Raw genomic sequence first — 18,925 nt, 5'->3', positions numbered from 1 at the left:
ATAACCTCCCATTTATCTACATTATACTGCATCTGTCATGTATTTGCCCACTCACCTAACCTGTCCAAGTCACCCTGCAGCCTCTTAGCATCCTCCTCACAGCTCACACTGCCACCCAGCTTAAACTTATCTGCAAACTTGGGAGATATTACATTCAATTCCTTCGTCTAAATCATTAATGTATATTGTAAATAGCTGGGGTCCCAGCACTGAACCTTGTGGTACCCCACTAGTTACTGTCTGCCATTTTGAAAAGTACCCATTTATTCCTACTGTTTGCTTCCTGTCTGCCAACCAGTTCTCTATCCACGTAAATACATTACCCCCAATACCATGTGCTTTAACTTTGCGCACAAATCTCTTGTGTGGGACCTTGTCAAAAGCCTTTTGAAAGTCCAAATACACCACATCCACTGGTTCTCCCTTATACTAGTTACATCCTCAAAAAATTCTAGAAGATTTGTCAAGCATGATTTCCCTTTCATAAATCCATGCTGACTTGGACCGATCCTGTCACTGCTTTCCAAATGTGCTGCTATTACATCCTTAATAATTGATTCCAGCATTTTCCCCACTACTGATGTCAGGCTAACCGGTCTATAATTCAGTTTTCTCTCTCCGTCCTTTTTTAAAAAGTGGGGTTACATTAGCTACCCTCCAATCCATAGGAACTGATCCAGAGTCAATAGACTGTTGGAAAATGATCACCAATGCATCCACTATTTCTTGGGCCACTTCCTTAAGTACTCTGGGATGCAAACTATCAGGCCCTGGGGATTTATCGGCCTTCAATCCCATCAATTTCCCTGACACAATTTCCCATCTAATAAAGATTTCCTTCAGTTTCTCCTTCTCATTAGATCCTCGGTCCCCTAGTATTTCCAGGAAGTTATTTGTGTCTTCCTTAGTGAAGAAAGAACCAAAGTATTTGTTCAATTTGTCTGCCATTTCTTTGTTCTCCATTATAAATTCACCTAATTCTGACTACAAGGGACCTACGTTTGTCTTCACTAATCTTTTGCTCTTCACATATCTATTGATGCTAACACTCCTGTGAAGCACCTTGGTATGTTTTACGATGTTAAAGGTGCTATATAGATACAGTTTGTTGTTATTGGTGTATACTTTATATGTTCTGTGAAATATAGCAGACTTTAGTTTAAAAATGCTTATGGTCTTTACATTAACTGCAAATCACAACAGTAAAAACAGTGTCAACTTTGGCAAAGGATATCTTTCTTTGCTGTGTCCTCAACACCCATCAGATCGTCTTTGTCAGCCACCTCTTCATACTAGAGTAGGATAGAGCGAGATCAGTACAAATCTATCCTAATCGGCTTTCCAGCCAACATCACCACTAACTTACAGCCTGATGGAGAATGCAAACAGGAGAGTGAACACGTTCACATAGAAACCGCACCCCCCCACCCCCCAGTCCTGAGAAATAGGGGCGCAGAAATTGCCCACTGCCAGAAACAGGGTGCTCGCACCCTGTTTCGATGGTTTTTACCGCAGCTGTGGTTCAGGTCGCCCCTTGAACGACATTCGGCTCTTGGGCGGTGACAACACCCGAGGGGCAAAGACGCGGCAGTGACAGCAACTGAGGTGCGGAATTTGGGGGGGGGGGGGCGGGCATACGGAGTCACTGCGCGCGATGACATCACCAGGGTGCCGTGTCACTTAAAGGGGAGGGCCTTCGCGATTTAAAAACTTCGGCCCACTGGGGCTACCAGGGAGGGTTTTGGCCGGGCCAGAGACCTGGCACCTGTGAGGGGGTGGGGAGTGCCAGGCTGCCTGTTGGCGGCCCGGCCAAGCCCAGGGGGGGGGGGGGCGTAATTGTCAGGCCAACATGGCAGTCGGCTGACAAAAAAAACGTGGCTGCCGCGGCAGTGCACCGTCCCCTTTAAGGAAAGCCGCACCGCCCGCTGGAGAAGGCCACAGCCTCACTGGACTACCGGAAAAAAAGCTGGTTTTGGCACCGCCGGGCGGGCCCAAGATTTTCCGAGAGGAATGTCGCCGTCTGGGGTGGGCGAGATAGATCGGCAGTGCGCACAGGTGATGATCCACTTAAGACGGATCGGCAGCAACCGAACGGTAAGGGGAGGGGGGAGGGGGAAATCGAGGCACCGCCGGGAAAACTCGGGAGGACAATTGGGCAATCAGCAGCCATCCCACCAAAGGTTGGCGGCCAGTCCACTCCACAGCCTGGCCGCCGATTTGCGATGGTAAGGAGAGGGGCGATTTCTGCCCCAGGGTTTCTTAACGCACTCTCGGACTCCAAAATCAACAATATTTTCCGTTCTGTGGGCAGCAATTCAAGATAAACGCGCGCAATGTGCTGATACTGGATACAAGGCAGCAAGTGTCTGACCTGCACTTTCATCAGTCTGCTGGTGTACGACTTGAAGTACGAGAAGTAGATTTTACTCATCGTGTCAACGTACACGTCGCGGATCTCCTTTGCCACGTGACGCTCATTCGCCAGAAGAAACTGGTAGAAAAATCTGGAGAGTGACCGGAAAAAAAGCAGTGACTGCAAATTTGCAAAAGTGTCAGCAGGTAAAGAGCAATGAGAGACATGGTGGGAGGGGAGATTTTAATACTGTCCCGAGCTGGGAAATGGGCCGGTTCAGGATCGATGACCAATTTTACCCTCCCTCGAAATAAACGGGGAGTGAATGGGACGGAGGGGGGGAATGGTAAAATGGGAAGTAAATGGGCCGGGGAGTAAAAATGGGGGGTAAATGGGACGGGGGGTAAAAATGGGGGGTAAATGGGACAGGTGGTGGGGGGGGTAAAATGGGTGGTAAATGGGACGGGGGGTAAAATGGATGTCCAACCCGAACCCTCCCATTCCCCGCTCGGTGAGTGAGCAGAGATTAGCGAATGCTGAAAGCACATCCCTGACCTGTATTTGAGCAATGCATTCTGGGGAACCTGGTAGTTGGTCATTGGCTTCCGGAAAGAGTAGATCTTCTGGAGAATGAATTCCCGGATCTTTGAAACAGCCTGAACAAAATCAGCAAAATAATTAACCCTTTTCAGTACAGAATGCAGCCTCCTTTTTGTTTTCAAATGCAGTTGTGTCACGAACTGCTTGCTTCAGCTGTATATATTCTTGGTAAAATCATGACCATGTGATGCTGCTGAATGCCAACAACGGCAGTGGGAGGAAGAGATCATGCACTCCAGGTATGAACAAAGATGGGAGGAAAGGTAATGTGTGAGGAGGACACAAAAAAATCTGCAAAAGGACATAGACAGGCTAAGTGATTGGGCAAAAATCTGGCGGATGGAGTATAATGTTGGAAAGTGTGAGGTCATGCACTGTGGCAGAAAATATCAAAGAGCAAGTTATTATTTAAATGGAGAAAGATTACAAAGTGCTGCAGTACAGCGGGACCTGGGGGTACTTGTGTATGAAACACAAAAGGTTAGTATGCAGGTGCAGCCAGTGATCAGGAAGGCCAATGGAATCTTGGCCTTTATTGCAAAGGGGATGGAGTATAAAAGCAGGGAAGTCTTGCTACAGTTATACAGGGTATTGGTGAGGCCACACCTGGAATACTGTGTGCAGTTTTGGTTTCCATTTTTATGAAAGGATATACTTGTTTTGGAGGCAGTTCAGAGAAGGTTCACTCGGTTGATTCCGGGGATGAGGGGGTTGACTTATGAGGAAAGGTTGAGTAGGTTGGGCCTCTACTCATTGGAGTTCAGAAGAATGAGAGGTGATCTTATCGAAACGTATAAGATTATGAGGGGGCTTGACAAGGTGGATGCAGAGAGGATGTTTCCACTGATGGGGGAGACTAGAACTAGGGGGCATGGTCTTAGAATAAGGGGCCGCCCATTTAAAACTGAGATGAGGAGGAATTTCTTTTCTCAGAGGGTTGTAAATCTGTGGAATTCACAGACTCAGAGAGCTGTGGAGGCCGGGACATTGAATAAATTTAAGACAGAGATAGACAGTTTCTTAACCGATAATGGATTAAGGGGTTATGGGGAGCGGGCGGGGAAGTGGACCTGAGTCCATGATCAGATCAGCCACGATCGTATTAAATGGCGGAGCAGGCTCGAGGGGCCGTATGGCCTACTCCTGCTCCTATTTCTTATGTTCTTTTGTTATGTTCTTATGAATTTAGAGTACATAGGTTTGGTATTGCAGTGTTTACCCTCCCTATTCCAGGAATAGAGACCAATTGTTAGTACCCATTGGTTACCCTGGTGGAGACAGCTAATTTAGCAGAGACTAGGGATTGAACCTGAATCCTTTCACGGAGTACGAACCCACATAGTACATTTACACACAGCCATCAGATTGCACGAAAGCCAACTTTCTAACAAAGGGTCGTTGACCCGTTGATCGTTAAGTCTGTTTCTCTCTCCGTAGATGCTGCCTGACCTGCTGAGATTTCCAGCATTTTCTGGTTTTTATTTAAGCCCATTTTCTCCCCTCCGTCAGTCATTAGCCTTGCTCTGAGCATGAGCAATCACCCTTGACATTGCAGGCCACATTGTCCGCATGCCAGACACAAGACTCCCAAAGCAAGCGCTCTACTCGGAACTCCTTCACGGCAAACGAGCCAAAGGTGGGCAGCGGAAACGTTACAGGGACCACCCTCAAAGCCTCCCTGATAAAGTGCAACATCCCCACCGACACCTGGGAGTCCCTGGCCAAAGACCACCCTAAGTGGAGGAAGTGCATCCGGGAGGGCGCTGAGCACCTCGAGTCTCGTCGCCGAGAGCATGCAGAAATCAAGCGCAGGCAGCGGAAGGAGCGTGCGGCAAACCAGTCCCACCCTCCCCTTCCCTCAACCACTGTCTGTCCCACCTGTGACAGGGACTGTGGTTCTTGTATTGGACTGTTCTGCCACCTAAGGACTCATGTTAAGAGTCGATTCCGTGAGACTGCCTATTTGATGATGGACACTCTCTATGGATTTAATGCTTTTTTCCTTGTCACTGGACCAAGAGCTAGCTCTGTCAAGCCTGTGTGGTGGCTGGTATGCAATGGCCACCACGTTAAAACAATCCAAGCACAGGCATCTTCAACATGTAGTTCGGTACCTGGAATATTAGGTCCTTCATTGAAATACCTGTGAATTCATCCTTTTTTGGCGTGGAAGCAAGTCACCCTCGATATGAGGGACCACCTATGATGATGATGGTGAAGAATGTTTTTTCTATAATGGGACAAGCAAAGCAGCAGTCAGCCCGCTAACTGTATTCCAACCATTGCCTTGCCATATTCTGTTCATCTATTGGGCTGGATTTTCGGGCCTTCTCCGCTCTGTTTTTCGCCCCTGAGCGGCAATGGCTGGGCGTTGAGACGTTCTGGGGGGGAGGGGGTGGGGGGCAGTCAGTCTCCAGCGCCCCACAGCGATCCTCAGGTCGGGTTTAGTGATGGCAATGGCCGGGTGTTGAGACATTCTGAGGGGGGGGGGTCAGTCAGTCTCCAGCGCCCCACAGCGATCCTCGGGTCGGGTTTAGTGACGGTAATGGCCGGGCGTTGAGACGTTCTGGGGGGGAGTCAGTCAGTCTCCAGCGCCCCACAGCGATCCTCGGGTCGGGTTTAGTGACTGCAATGGCCGGGCGTTGAGACGTTCTGGGGGGGGGGGGGGGTCAGTCAGCCTTCAGTGCCCCGCAGTGGCCGGGCGTTGAGACGTTCTGGGGGGGGGGGGGCAGTCTCCAGTGCCCCAGAGCGATCCTCAGGTCGGGTTTAGTGACTGCAATGGCCGGGTGTTGAGACGTTCTGGGGGGGGGGGGGGTCAGTCAGCCTCCAGTGCCCCAGAGTGATCCTCAGGTCGGGTTTAGTGACGGTAATGGCCGGGTGTTGAGACGTTCTGGGGGGGTCAGCCTCCAGCGCCCCGCAGCGATCCTCGGGTCGGGTTTAGCGGCAGCGCACAGCAGCACCGCCAGGAAGAGTTGCGCCGGGTGTGTCACGCCCCCTGGTCGCGACACCCACCCGACCCTTACGCCCCAGAATGCACCTCTTGCTGCCCGCCTGGGAAATCAGGAAGGTCCAACCATCCCGTCAGCGGAGAGGTGAGTAATGGTCTCCTAAAGTAACAGCGATTGTTTTTTCTTTTAATTTGTGTTGTGGTGTCGTGGGCAATGTTTTGGGAATGTTTTTGTGTGGGGGGGGGGGGAAAAGAGTTTTTAAGTTTCCCCCCCTCCCCGGCATCTCTGGGAGCGCTCCCGGCCCGGCGCTCTAGCTAAGGAATTTCCCATCCTAACGCCCGACGAGAGATGTACAACGCCTCCCTTAGCGCTGCCCCCCCTGACTCAGGTCCCCGCTGCCCAAACTTACCCACTGAGGCGCAAACTGTTCCCGGGCGCAAACTTTACCGCCCCGCCGCCATTATCACCCCCATAACTTCACAGCCGAAAATCCAGCCCAAAATATCCTCCAAGTCTTTTTAACATCCTTCAGCCTTCAGCTGCCTGGGCCCCAAGCTCTGGAACTCCCTAAACCTCTCCGCCTCTCCTTCCTCCTTCAAAACGCTCCTTAAAACCTCCCTCTGTGACCCAGCTTTTGGTCACCTGCGCTAATTTCTTCTTGTACGGCTCGGTGTCAAATTTTTAATCTCATAATGCTCCTGTGAAGCGCCTCGGGACGTTTCACTACGTCAAAGGCGCTCTATAAATACAAGTTGTTGTTGTTGTTGTTCTCCAGTGCTGTTTGCAAACCCCCCCACATTGTGTCACCGGCAAATTTCAATCACGTGCTGCCCTGGCAGGGAACATCAGTGGACCCAGCAACGATCCCTGCAGGTACACCACTTCCAACACTTCTCCAATCCAAGCAACACCCATTAACACCAACCCCTTGTCTCCTGTTCACCAACCAATGTTCTAGCCATACATTTCCCCTCATACCATGTGCCAAGGATTTTGTCGACAGTTGCAGACCCCAAAGCGAGATCAACTAAAAGTGTTTTCCCATAAAACTATAATAATGTACGCAACTGTGAGTATGCTCACAGGTTTGTAGAGCTGTTGCGACGGAATTCCTCATCGGAGCCAAGCCCCGAAACCTCCCTCGGGAGATGGCGCCTCACAACTTGAGCCTCCTCGGGGAAATCCCCTCCGTGCCTTTCAGTTCTGCGCAGAGGGGTTTCGTGTACGGGCTGCTCTTGCACACGCTCCACTTTGCCATCCTCGTCTGCCGTCCAGACACGCCATGACACACCATCTTGCCGTCCGGAGGAGGCGGGGGTCCCCAATGGAGTGCACTGTACGCGGGAGTCCTCCCTCTATTTATTGGGGACTTGGCCTGGAGGGTGGTGCACGGAGCAGTCCCGTGCAATAAGTTTTTAAGTCGGTTCACGGGCTCCCAGGCCGCCTGCAATTTCTGCGGTCTGGAAGAGTCCGTGTTCCATGTTTTTATTCAATGTGCGAGGTTGCAGGCCCCTATTCCATTATTTGAAGGGGCTGCTCCTCAATTTCTGGTTGCACTTCAGTCTCGCGCTCCTGACCTTTGGGTACCCTGTGCGGAGGGGAGCGGGCAGGTCGGAGGGCTTCCTTGTGGAACTGCTCCTGGGCAGGGCCAAGGGCGGCCATCAGCCGGTCCAGGCAGCGGGCGGTCGAGGGGGTCTTTCAGCCCAACTGCCTGCCTCTCTTCCGCGGCTACATCCGAGCCAGGGTGTTCCTGGAGATGGAGCACATAGTGTCCACCGGTACGCTCGCAGCCTTCCGCAAGGAGGTGGGCACCGGACTGAAGTGTCTCACCCCCGGCAACCAAATTTTAATTTTAATTAAGTTTACTGCCAAAAGTTAATTTGTTTGTGTCGGTTTTAGTGCCCCCCCCCTTTAATAAGGGGGCACTTATATTAATGTTGCAACAAAATAGTTGTAGAGCTGTTGCACTGTGGGTGGCTTAGCCAGTCACATGATGTTCACAAGACTTAATAAAACCCCAGCCAGTTGGGTCTTGGTCATCCACGATGAGGTATGCAGTTGAGAGCCTGGTGGATGAACTGGTAATGTGTAGTGTGATTGTTAAATCTTTGTTAATACACCAACTAGTTCTTAATAGCGATGTGTTGCTATGAATTCTTAAGCAAAGAACCCATGAAGCAAATACATTACAAAACTACCAATTTCCTTGCTGGTATTATGAATCTGCCCAACACTGGAAAGACAACCGTGCTGATTAACACTCAGGATTTCTACATATAATACATCCAGGGGCAAGGAAAAGATGCCCATGAGTAGGTTGTGGTCTCGGAAGCAACTTGTAATCCTGCTTCTCTAAATGCAACATATTTATCAGCTTGCATCCAAGGATCAACCCTCAGCGTTTGTACCTTAATCTTGAGCCGGTCAAGAATGTCTTGCACATCTGAACAAGCCAAAGTCTCCTTAAAGGACTGCTCCTTCACGTAATTGATCTTGTTGTTGAGCTCATGCAGCTGCTCCAGGAATTGCTGCTCAGTTACAGGCGTATCCAGAACGATCCTGAAACAGAACAGTGTGAGAGAATGTGAAGTACGGAAGGAAAATGGGGCTGGGGGGGGGGGCAAATCAAATAATGAACTGTTTCTCAATGTTAAATCAACACCGTTCCCGAACTAGGTGTACTCAACATCATCGAGTGTGGTCAGTGCTTCGATGTTGGCCTGGTCGAGGACGCTAACGTTGGTGCATCTGTCCTCCCAGAGGATTTGCAGGATCTTGCGGAGACATCGTTGGTGGTATTTCACCAGCGACTTGAGGTGTCTACTGTACACGGTCCACGTCCCTGAGCCATACAGGAGGGTGGGTATTACTACAGCCCTGTAGACCATGAGCTTGGTGGCAGTTTTGAGGGCCTGGTCTTCAAACACTCTTTTCCTCAGGCAGCCAAAGGCATAACTGGCACACTGGAGGCGATGTTGGATCTCGTTGTCAATGCCTGCTCTTGTTGATAGGAGGCTCCCGAGATATGGGACGCATGCCAGACACGAGACTCCCAAAGCAAATGCTCTACTCGGAACTTCTTCACGGCAAACGAGCCAAAGGTGAACAGAGGAAAAGTTACAAGGACACCCTCAAAGCATCCCCATTGACACATGGGAGTCCCTGGCCAAAGACCGCCCTAAGTGGAGGAAGTGCATCTGGGAGGGTGCTGAGCACCTCGAGCCTCATCGCCGAGAGCATGCAGAAATCAAGTGCAGGCAGCGGAAGGAGCGTGCGGCAAACAAGTCCCACCCTCCTTTTCCCTCAACCACTGTCTGTCCCACCTGTGACAGGGACTGTGGTTCTCATATTGGACTGTTCAGTCACCTAAGGACTCATTTTAAGAGTGGAAGCAAGTCTTCCTCGATTCAAAGGGACCATCTATGATGACGATGAACCAAGGCCATTTTTGGCCAAACTCCCTGTCACTTGGGGCCCTTGGCAGACGTAGACTTAAAGGGGAGCGCCGTTGCGAGCTCTGCAATTATTTTAGTTCGGCCCACTGGGCCACCAGGGAGGGATCCGGCCGGGCCAGCAGCCTGGTACCCAAGGGCCGGTGGAGTGGGGGGGGGGTGTGCCAGGCTCCCTGTTGGCGGCCCATTGTCCGACCAACCTGGCAGTCGGCTGACAAAAGTAAGATGGCGGCAGCGGCAGTCCGCCCCCCCTCCCCCCTCCCCTCCCCCGCGTGAATGGCGGGCGCGCTGCCATGTCGCACACACAGTGAACACAGCGCAGTGATAGAAAAAACTGTTGGGGGCACCGCTTGCCGGCTAGAAGATTTTTGCACCTGAATTTTGCTTGCGGTGCGCGAGATCGGCGGTGCTCAGGAGGGGTCGGCAGCAGTGGGGCGGAAATGGGGACCCCCGGAGAAAGCACAGAGGACAATTTCGCGAGCGGCGGCCATTCGACAGAAAATCGGCGGCATTTCCACACCGCCGCATGGCCGCCACTTTCCGGTGGTAACAGGCCAGATCGGGATTGATCCTTTATTATCTATTAATCATCATCATCAATGGCCTGAGAAAAAGAGTGTTTGAAGACCAGGCCCTCAAAATTGCCACCAAGCTCATGGTCTACAGGGCTGTAGTGATACCCGCCCTCCTGTATGGCTCAGGGACGTGGACCATGTACAGTAGACACCTCAAGTCGCTGGTGAAATACCACCAACGATGCCTCCCCCTGGGAGGACAGATGCACCAACGTCGGCGTCCTCGACCAGGCCAACATCCCCAGCATCGAAGCACTGACCACACTCGACCAGCTCCGTTGGGCAGGCCACATTGTTCACATGCCTGACATGAGACTCCCAAAGCAAGCGTTCTATTCGGAACTCCCCACCTGCGACCGAGACTGTAATTCCTGTATTGGACTGTACAGTCACCTGAGAACTCACTTTTAGAGTGGAAGCAAGTCTTCCTCAATTTCGAGGGCCTGCCTCATCAAGATAGGCAGTCTCTCGGAATTGAGGAAGGCTTGTTCCACTCTTTACAGCCACCTAAGAACTCATGTTCAGTCCAATACGAGACCCACAGGGGCAGATAGTGGTTGAGGGAAGGGGAGGGTGGGACTGGTTTGCCGCACGTTCCTTCCGCTGCCTGCACTTGTTTTGTGTGCGCTCTTGGCGACGAGACTCGAGGTGCTCAGCGCCCTCCCGGATGCACTTCCTCCACTTAGGGCGGTCTTTGGCCAGGGACTCCCAGGTGTCGGTGGGGATGTTGCATTTTATCAGGGAGGCTTTGCGGGTATCCTTGAAATGTTTCCTCTGCCCACCTGGGGCTCGCTTGCCGTGTAGGAGTTCAGAGTGGAGCGCTTCCTTTGGGAGTCTTGTGTCGGGCATGTGAACAATGTGGCCAGTGCTTCAATGCTGGAATGCTGGGATGTTGGCCTGGTCGAGGACGCCAACGTTGGTGTGTCTGTCCTCCCAGGGGATTTGCAGGATCTTGCGGAGACATCGTTGGTGGTATTTCTCCAGCGATTTGAGGTGTCTGCTGTAAATGGTCCATGTCTCGGAGCCATACAGGAGGGCGGGTATCACTACAGCCCCGTAGACCATGAGATTGGTGGCAGATTTGAGGGCCTGGTCTTCGAACAGTCTCTTCCTCAGGCGGCTGAAGATTCAGATTTAGATTCAGAGACATTACTCCTGCTAGATGGTCACAAAATGAGATTGGATGGAGCCTTGAGAGGAAGTCTGCAGCACAGGCTGTCCGAACCTTGCTGGCAGATGGGGCCCGAATTTACCCATCTCACCCAAAAGATAATGCCCTCCAGGATACAGCGCTCCCTCAGCACTGCACCGGGAGTGTCAGCATGGATTTTTGTACTCAAGTCTCCGGTGTGGGACTTGAACCCACGACCTACTGACTCAGAGGAAAGAGAGAAGTACCGATGAGCCAAGGCTGGCAAAGATGAGGGGGTTGATTCATGAGGAAAGGTCGAGGAGATTGGGCCTCTACTCATTGGAATCCAGAAGAATGAGAGGTGATCTTATTGAAAAGTATAAGATTATTAGGGGGCTTGACAAGGGGAAGAATAGAACTAGGGGGCAGAATCTTAGAATAAGAGGCTGCCTATTTAAAACTGAGATGAGGAGGAATTTCTTCTCTCAGAGGGTTGTAAATCTGTGGAATTCGCTGCCTCAGAGAGCTGTGGAAGCTGGGACATTGAATAAATTTAAGACAAAGATAGACAGTTTCTTAACCGATAAGGGAATAAGGGGTTATGTGGAGCGGGCAGGGAAGTGGAGCTGAGTCCATGATCGGATCAGCCATGATCGTATTAAATGGCGGAGCAGGCTCGAGGAGCCGTATGGACCTACTCCTGCTCCTATTTCTTATGTTCGTAAAGAAAGGAGGAGGAGGATGTAAAGAGGGAACTCACGTGATCATGGAGTTGGGCACGACGAGCTCGTCCACCAGCTGGCTCAATTCACTACGCACTGACTGCCGGTTCTTCAGCTTGATATTCATGGCAATGGACTGCTCCTGCAGGGTTTGGATCTCAGAGCTGATACTGCTGAGATCGCACTGGAACGTGCTCAGCATCTGTTCCATCCTCTACGGGAGACCAGGCACATTTCACAACGACACGGAAGGAAACAAAGAGTGTGAATAGGAACAAAAAGGTAAACCGTTGTTTAAAAAAAAAACAGAAATTAAACGCAACACTTCTGTTGGGGGAAAAGAAGACGCCTCTTCCTTGAGGTGGACTCGCTTGATGTAAGAAGTCGACACCCATCTGTATCACTGTCCGTATAGCGACCACGGAAGCGCTCAGACGAAAACTTTGGTTCAACCGGTTTTTATTCAAGCAGGCTCGGGAAAGTTCTGACAAACACTTCCCACAACAACAGTTGGTAATGACAGTTATACATTTTCCGAGGTGTGCGGCCCTCCTACAGAACCACCGATTGGCCGACTGCTATCAGCCGAGTTGCAATGATTCGTTAACCCTGCTCAGACTGGCTCTGAGTGGTCCCCCCCCCACCCCCCACCTGACCGCCTCCCATCACGTCACCCTCCCGGAATGTGTTATTCAGGGCTGTCAACTTTGCCTCCGTTCCTCAGGACGTGTTGATTAACCTCGTTTCCCAGGGTGCTGCCTCCTTATCCCTCTCCCAAGGACTCTAGTCAAAACTACCAGTCAATCCCATCCTGTTCCCCTGTTGCTACAATCAATGCTGCCAAACATTTTACTGCCCTTGTTCTGTTCTGAATATGTACGCTTCCATGAGTCTGTTCTAAGGTTAATACAACGGACGGTTCATTAACCATCAGGCATTGCTGCTTCCCTCTTCTGAACCCAATGTAAGCGAGTGTATGAGCGTGCTTTACACACATAAGCAGGCTATACATAACCGGTCAATATTACAATCCCTATCGTAAGAGACAGAGGAACTCCTGATTCCTCAGAATCTCCTAATACTGAAAAGCCCTTTCAATCTGGACCATTTTACGTGTCAGATCAATTCACTCGAAGGATTACACTCGTGGAACCTGTACCCAGATTATTTTTTTTCCGCGACTGAATATCGCCCCCATAGCCTCTATAAGGTCAGACAATAAATAATTTTTTTGTTTTTTAAAAAGCTGTATTAACTTATTTCTAAACTTCACAGTATTATGCCAGCAAATTAGGATAGACTCTAGCTTTATCATCTTGGTTCAGAAAGGCTACTGCAGTCTTCTAAAGGAACTCCTGGTCATGAACAACACATTGATTCCAAGTGCAAGGGAGAAATGCATCTGTACTCGACATCTCCCTACCTCCAGTATGGTGTCACAGGCAGTGATCTGATTGTGAAGACTGGCAATGTTCTGACTTTCCTTGATGTCTAACAATGGTTACTGAGGAAAATAAACAGTGTCAACACAGAATAACTCAAGACGCCTGTGCAATGTTAAGGCTACATCACCAGTCTCTCAAGTCGCTGGAGAAAAAGCACCATCGATGCCTCCGCAAGATCCTACAAATCCCCTGGGAGGACAGATGCATCAACTTTAGCGTCCTCGATCTGGCTAACATCCCCCAGCATTGAAGCACTGACCACACTCGACCAGCTCCGTTGGGTAGGCCACATTGGTCGCATGCCTGACACGAGACTCCCAAAGCAAGCGCTCTACTCGGAACTCTTTCACGGCAAACGAGCCAAAGGTGGGCAGAGGAAACGTTACAAGGGACACCCTCAAAGCCTCCCTGATAAAGTGCAACATCCCCACCGACACCTGGGAGTCCCTGGCCAAAGACTGCCTTAAGTGGAGGAAGTGCATCCGGGAGGGCGCTGAGCACCTCGAGTCTCGTCGCCGAGAGCATGCAGAAAGCAAGTGCAGGCAGCGGAAGGAGCGTGCGGCAAACCAGTCCCACCCTCCCCTTCCCTCAACCACTGTCTGTCCCACCTGTGACAGAGGCTGTAGTTCTCGTATTGGGCTGTTCAGCCACCTAAGGGCTCATTTTAAGAGTGGTTCGATTCCGAGGGACTGCCGATGATGATGATGACTTATAACGATCTCTCTAGAGCCACAGAATTGGTTTCAATCACATTTCCTTTCCTTGTTTATTGGAAAGCGAGCGGATGTCTGTTAGCATTGCTTTTGGGAAGTCTGAAGCCTGGAGTACAACAGTTGTTAGTCTGCCCTGTGTCCCCAAGGCTACACTCAAGTATTACCCCAGGGTAGGTTGTCAAATAGGCAAATCCAGCTTTTCTTGCTCCTCATGGGATGGAGTATAAAAGTTGGGAAGTCCTGCTACAACTGTACAGGGTATTGGCAAGACCACACCTGCAGTACTCCGTACAGTTATGGCTTCCATATTTAAGAAAGGATAGTATGCAGGTACAGCAAGTGATCAGGAAGGCCAATGGAATCTTGGCCTTTATTGCAAAGGGGATGGAGTATAAAAGCAGGGGAGTCTTGCTAAAGTTATACAGGGTATTGGTGAGGCCACACCTGGAATACAGCGCGCAGTTTTGGTTTCCATATTTACGAAAGGATATACTTGCTTTGGAGGCAGTTCAGAGAAGGTTCACTCGGTTGATTCCGGAGATGAGGTGGTTGACTTACGAGGAAAGGTTGAGGAGGTTGGGCCTCTACTCATTGGAATTCAGAAGAATGAGAGGTGATCTTATCGAAACGTATCAGATTATGAGGGGGCTTGACAAGGTGGATGCAGAGAGGATGTTTCCACTGATGGGGGAGACTAGAACTAGGGGGCATAATCTTAGAATAAGGGGCCGCCCATTTAAAACTGAGATGAGGAGGAATTTCTTCTCTCAGAGGGTTGTAAATCTGTGGAATTCACTGCCTCAGAGAGCTGTGGAAGCCGGGACATTGAATAAATTTCAGACAGAGATAGACAGTTTCTTAACCGATAAGGGAATAAGGGGTTATGGGGAGCGGGCAGGGAAGTGGAGCTGAGTCCATGATCGGATCAGCCACGATGGTATTAAATGGCGGAGCAGGCTGGAGGGGCCGTATGGCCGACTCCTGCTCCTATTTCTGATGTTCGAATGCTGATGTTGGTGCGCCTATCCTGCCAATGGATTTACAGGTCAATCTCCATCGACACACAACAGAATGTTGATTTTTTTATATAAATAATAATAATAAAACTATTTAATGTATGTTGATGGGGCAACTTAAACAAAGTTCCCTGGAATTCTCTTCCCAATTAACGAGGTGGGTGGGGGGGAGGGGGTGAGGAGTTACTTTATCGGAAAGGATACAGTCCTTAATGGAGGCATGTTCAATGTGTTGCAACTCCATCTCCACCTGTTTGGAGTAATGTCTCAGATCCACTCCCTGCGGACAAAGAGATTTTAAAATTCAAGTTGCTTTCAAGCAGCCACTGTGGAAATTACTGACGATAAAGTCCTTCCCTGAAGTTAATAAAAATTAAGAGTTTCTGCCCTAAGTGACAACCACTTAGGAGTTTAATAACCCGAGTTATAATAAAACGTTTGTCTCAAGTCGCATTGCCGAAATCTCTCATTTAAAACGGCAGAGTCCAGGTGCAGCATCACCATGGGCAGACCCTCGAATCGAGGATGACTTGCTTCCACGTCAAAAAGTTCATGTGTGTTTCAACAAAGGACCTAATATTCCAGGTCCCGTGCTACATGTTGAAGGCTGGAAGATGCCTGTGGGTGGATTTGTTTAACGTGGGGTGACCGTTGCACACCAGCCACCACACGGGCTTGACAGAGCTAGGTCTTGGTCCAGTGGCAAGGATTACCCAAGATGACTGGAGACCAGCTCTGCTGCACGGACCTAGTGCGCGCACATATCGCAGTGTGGGCTGGGCCCGTGCTGCCCCTGGGCCCTAAACACAGGCCTCTGCTGGGCCCCGATCACGTCCCTCTACGAACTCTCCTCGCTCCTTTGCCTCAACCTCGTCGCTCCTGCAGTACCTGCTCGCACTGCAATCACCGACCTGGATCTTGCCGACGTCCCTGTTCACTGCCGTTGCTCTCCTGCTCCAGCACGTGCTGCTCCCTGGAGTGGTACGCCGCCACTTCCGCTCCCCGGCCTGCTCCGACGGTGCTCGCAGGCCAGGGGCCGCTCAGCCTGCTGGGCCAGATGCAGCACGCAGCACTTGGCATGCTGGCTTCCAGCCAGAAATCTGGATTCAACACCGTCTCTTTCTCAAAAAGGTATTTTATAGATCCAGGATTGGTTGTTTTCCTTGTGGCGATTCCATATGGCTACCCACCAAAACAGGAGTAGAAAGTGCATGCATCCAATCAGCTCCTCCTGTTCTCCCACTCCTGACAGAGTATATTTTAAAGCATTCAGGGCAACCTTGCCTCTGTTGACTGATGAAGAAAGGTTGAGCAGGTTGGGCCTATACTCATTGGAGTTTAGAAGAATGAGAGGTGATCTTATTGAAACGCATAAGATTATGAGGGGGCTCAACAAGGTGGATGCAGAGAGGATGTTTGCCCTTGTGGGGGAGACTAGAACTAGGGGGCATGGTCTTAGAATAAGGGGCTGCGCATTTAAAACGGAAATTAGGAGGAATTTTTTCTGTGGAATTTGCTGCCCCAGAGAGCTGTGGAGGCTGGGTCATTGAATATATTTAAGGTGGAGATAGACAGATATTTGAACGTTGAGGGAGTAAAGGGTTATGGGGAGCGGGCGGGGAAGTGGAGCTGAGTCCATGATCGGATCAGCCAAGATGGTATTAAATGGTGGAGCAGGCTCGAGGGGCCATATGGCCTACTCCTATTTCATATGTTCTTATGTTCAGTCCTTTCAAGCAATGCAATTGTTATGTGGACAACTTGGTGCCAAATCCACCCGATTTTAAATGTAAATCCAAATCAAAATCGCAGGTCTTGTGGCTGTTCAGGCAAGAGTTACTTACTTGACATATCAAGAAAGACTGGATCAACTGGGCTTGTATTCACTGGAGTTCAGAAGAATGAGAGGGGATCTCATAGAAACGTTTAAAATTCTGATGGGTTTAGACAGGTTAGATGCAGGAAGAATGTTCCCGATGTTAGGGAAGTCCAGAACCAGGGGTCACAGTCTAAGGATAAGGGGTAAGCTATTTAGGACCGAGATGAGGAGAAACTTCTTCACCCAGAGAGTGGTGAACCTGTGGAATTCTCTACCACAGAAAGTTGTTGAGGCCAATTCACTAAATATATTCAAAAAGGAGTTAGGTGTAGTCCTTACTACTAGGGGGATCAAAGGGTATGGCGAGAAAGCAGGAATGGGGTACTGAAGTTGCATGTTCAGCCATGAACTTATTGAATGGCGGTGCAGGCTCGAAGGGCCGAATGGCCTACTCCTGCACCTATTTTCTATGTTTCTATGTTACTTAGCTCCAGTGATAGTCCCTTACTGGTAAATTTCCACCGCTTGCTTTCCACTTAAACATATTTCCATTGTAAATATGTTCTTAACATGCCTATGATTTCAGAGAGGATGTTTCCACTGATGGGGGAAGACTAGAACTAGGGGGCATGATCTTAGAATAAGGGGCCGTCCATTTAAAACTGAGATGAGGAGGAATTTCTTCTCTCAGAGGGTTGTAAATCTGTGCCTCAGAGAGCTGTGCAGGCTGGGTCATTGAATAAATTTAAGACAGAAATAGACAAACGATAAGGGAATAAGGGGTTATGGGGAGCAGGCAGGGAAGTGGAGCTGAGTTCCTGATCGGATCAGCCATGATGGTATTAAATGGTGGAGCAGGCTCGAGGGGCCATATGGCCTACTCCTGCTCCAATTTCTTATGTTCTTATGTTCACTCACACAGCACAAATTTTCCCCCAGCGATCAGCTGCTATTTCGAACAGATGTAAACTTACAGTTTTTAATGCCTCCTTCACCAGTTCATCTTCGAGATTGGCCTGTATATGTGCTGCAACATAAAAACGGCATATAAAATATGTACTCATATCAGCAGCGTCGAGGAAAGTTAAATGTGCCACAGCTTGAAGATGGTTGCCGCATTTCAATGTGTGGGACAGCTTTGGTAGAAGAAAATAATTCACTTACAAGAATATTTAACGATAAACTTCTTTAAATATGGAAACATGTAGGATAAATGAAATAAACTGATCGCTCTTGTAACAACAACTTGTATTTATATAGCGCCTTTAACATAGTAAAATGTCCCAAGGTGCTTCACAGCAGCGTTACAAGTCAAACAGATAAATTTGACACCGAGCTACATAAGTAGAAATTAGCGCAGGTGACCAAAAGCTTGGTCCGAGAGGTAGGTTTTAAGGAGCGTTTTAAAGGAGGGAAGAGAGGTAGAGTTGGAGAGGTTTAGGGAGGGAGTCCAGAGCTTAGGACCCAGGCAGCTGAAGGCACGGCCACCAATGGTTGAGGGACTATAATCAGGGATGGTCAAGAGGGCAGAATTTGAGGAGCGCTGACATCTCTGGGGGTTGTGGGGGCTGGAGGAGATTACAGAGATAGGGATGGGCGAGGGTCATGGAAGGAGTTGAAAATAAGGACAAGAATTTTGAAATCGAGGCGTTGCTTAACCGGAAGCCAATGTCAGCAAGCAGCAGTGTGATGGGTGAGCGGGACTTGCGGCGAGTTAGGACACGGGGCAGCCGAGTTTTGGATCACCTCAAGTTTACGTAGGGTAGAATGTGGGAGGCCAGCCAGGAGTTCGATGGAATAGTCAAATCTGGAGGTAACAAAGGCATGGATGAGGGCTTCAGCAGCAGAATAGCTGAGGCAGGGGCGGAGGTGTGCGATGTTAGAGGTGGAAATAGGCGGCTTTAGTTATGCTGTGGATATGTGGACTGAAGCTAATTTCATAACAGATGATTACTATACAACGAACTGGAACTGGAACACAGAAACATAGAAAATAGGTGCAGGAGTAGGCCATTCGGCCCTTCGAGCCTGCACCACCATTCAATATGATCATAGCTGATCATTCCCCTAGTACCCCTTTCCCGCTTTCTCGCTATACCCCTTGATCCCTTTAGCCGTAAGGGCCACATCTAACTCCCTCTTGAATATAT

The 18,925-nt window shown here is 49.8% G+C and overlaps 1 protein-coding gene across 3 annotated transcripts in view; it reads right to left on the bottom strand.

The window, feature by feature from the left end:
• The window catches only part of vps52 (VPS52 subunit of GARP complex), a 72,934-nt gene that overhangs the window by 37,519 nt on the left and 16,490 nt on the right, over positions 1-18,925 (bottom strand). For 2 of the 3 annotated variants that reach the window (XM_070861112.1, XM_070861111.1), the window contains exons 3-10: positions 17,750-17,802; positions 15,161-15,236; positions 13,206-13,273; positions 11,821-11,996; positions 8,310-8,460; positions 2,909-3,009; positions 2,372-2,504; positions 1,235-1,292 (exon numbers count right to left, since the gene is read on the bottom strand). In XM_070861112.1, coding sequence (XP_070717213.1) covers positions 1,235-1,292; positions 2,372-2,504; positions 2,909-3,009; positions 8,310-8,460; positions 11,821-11,996; positions 13,206-13,273; positions 15,161-15,236; positions 17,750-17,802 — 816 coding nt within the window. Of the gene's footprint in view, positions 1-1,234; positions 1,293-2,371; positions 2,505-2,908; positions 3,010-8,309; positions 8,461-11,820; positions 11,997-13,205; positions 13,287-15,160; positions 15,237-17,749; positions 17,803-18,925 lie in introns of those variants that run through there. The other variant, XM_070861113.1, reaches the window with a different exon arrangement.

This window comes from Pristiophorus japonicus, chromosome 19, assembly GCF_044704955.1.
Source record: "Pristiophorus japonicus isolate sPriJap1 chromosome 19, sPriJap1.hap1, whole genome shotgun sequence".
NCBI classification, from domain to species: domain Eukaryota; kingdom Metazoa; phylum Chordata; class Chondrichthyes; family Pristiophoridae; genus Pristiophorus; species Pristiophorus japonicus.
This window is presented reverse-complemented; position numbering and strand designations above follow the sequence as displayed.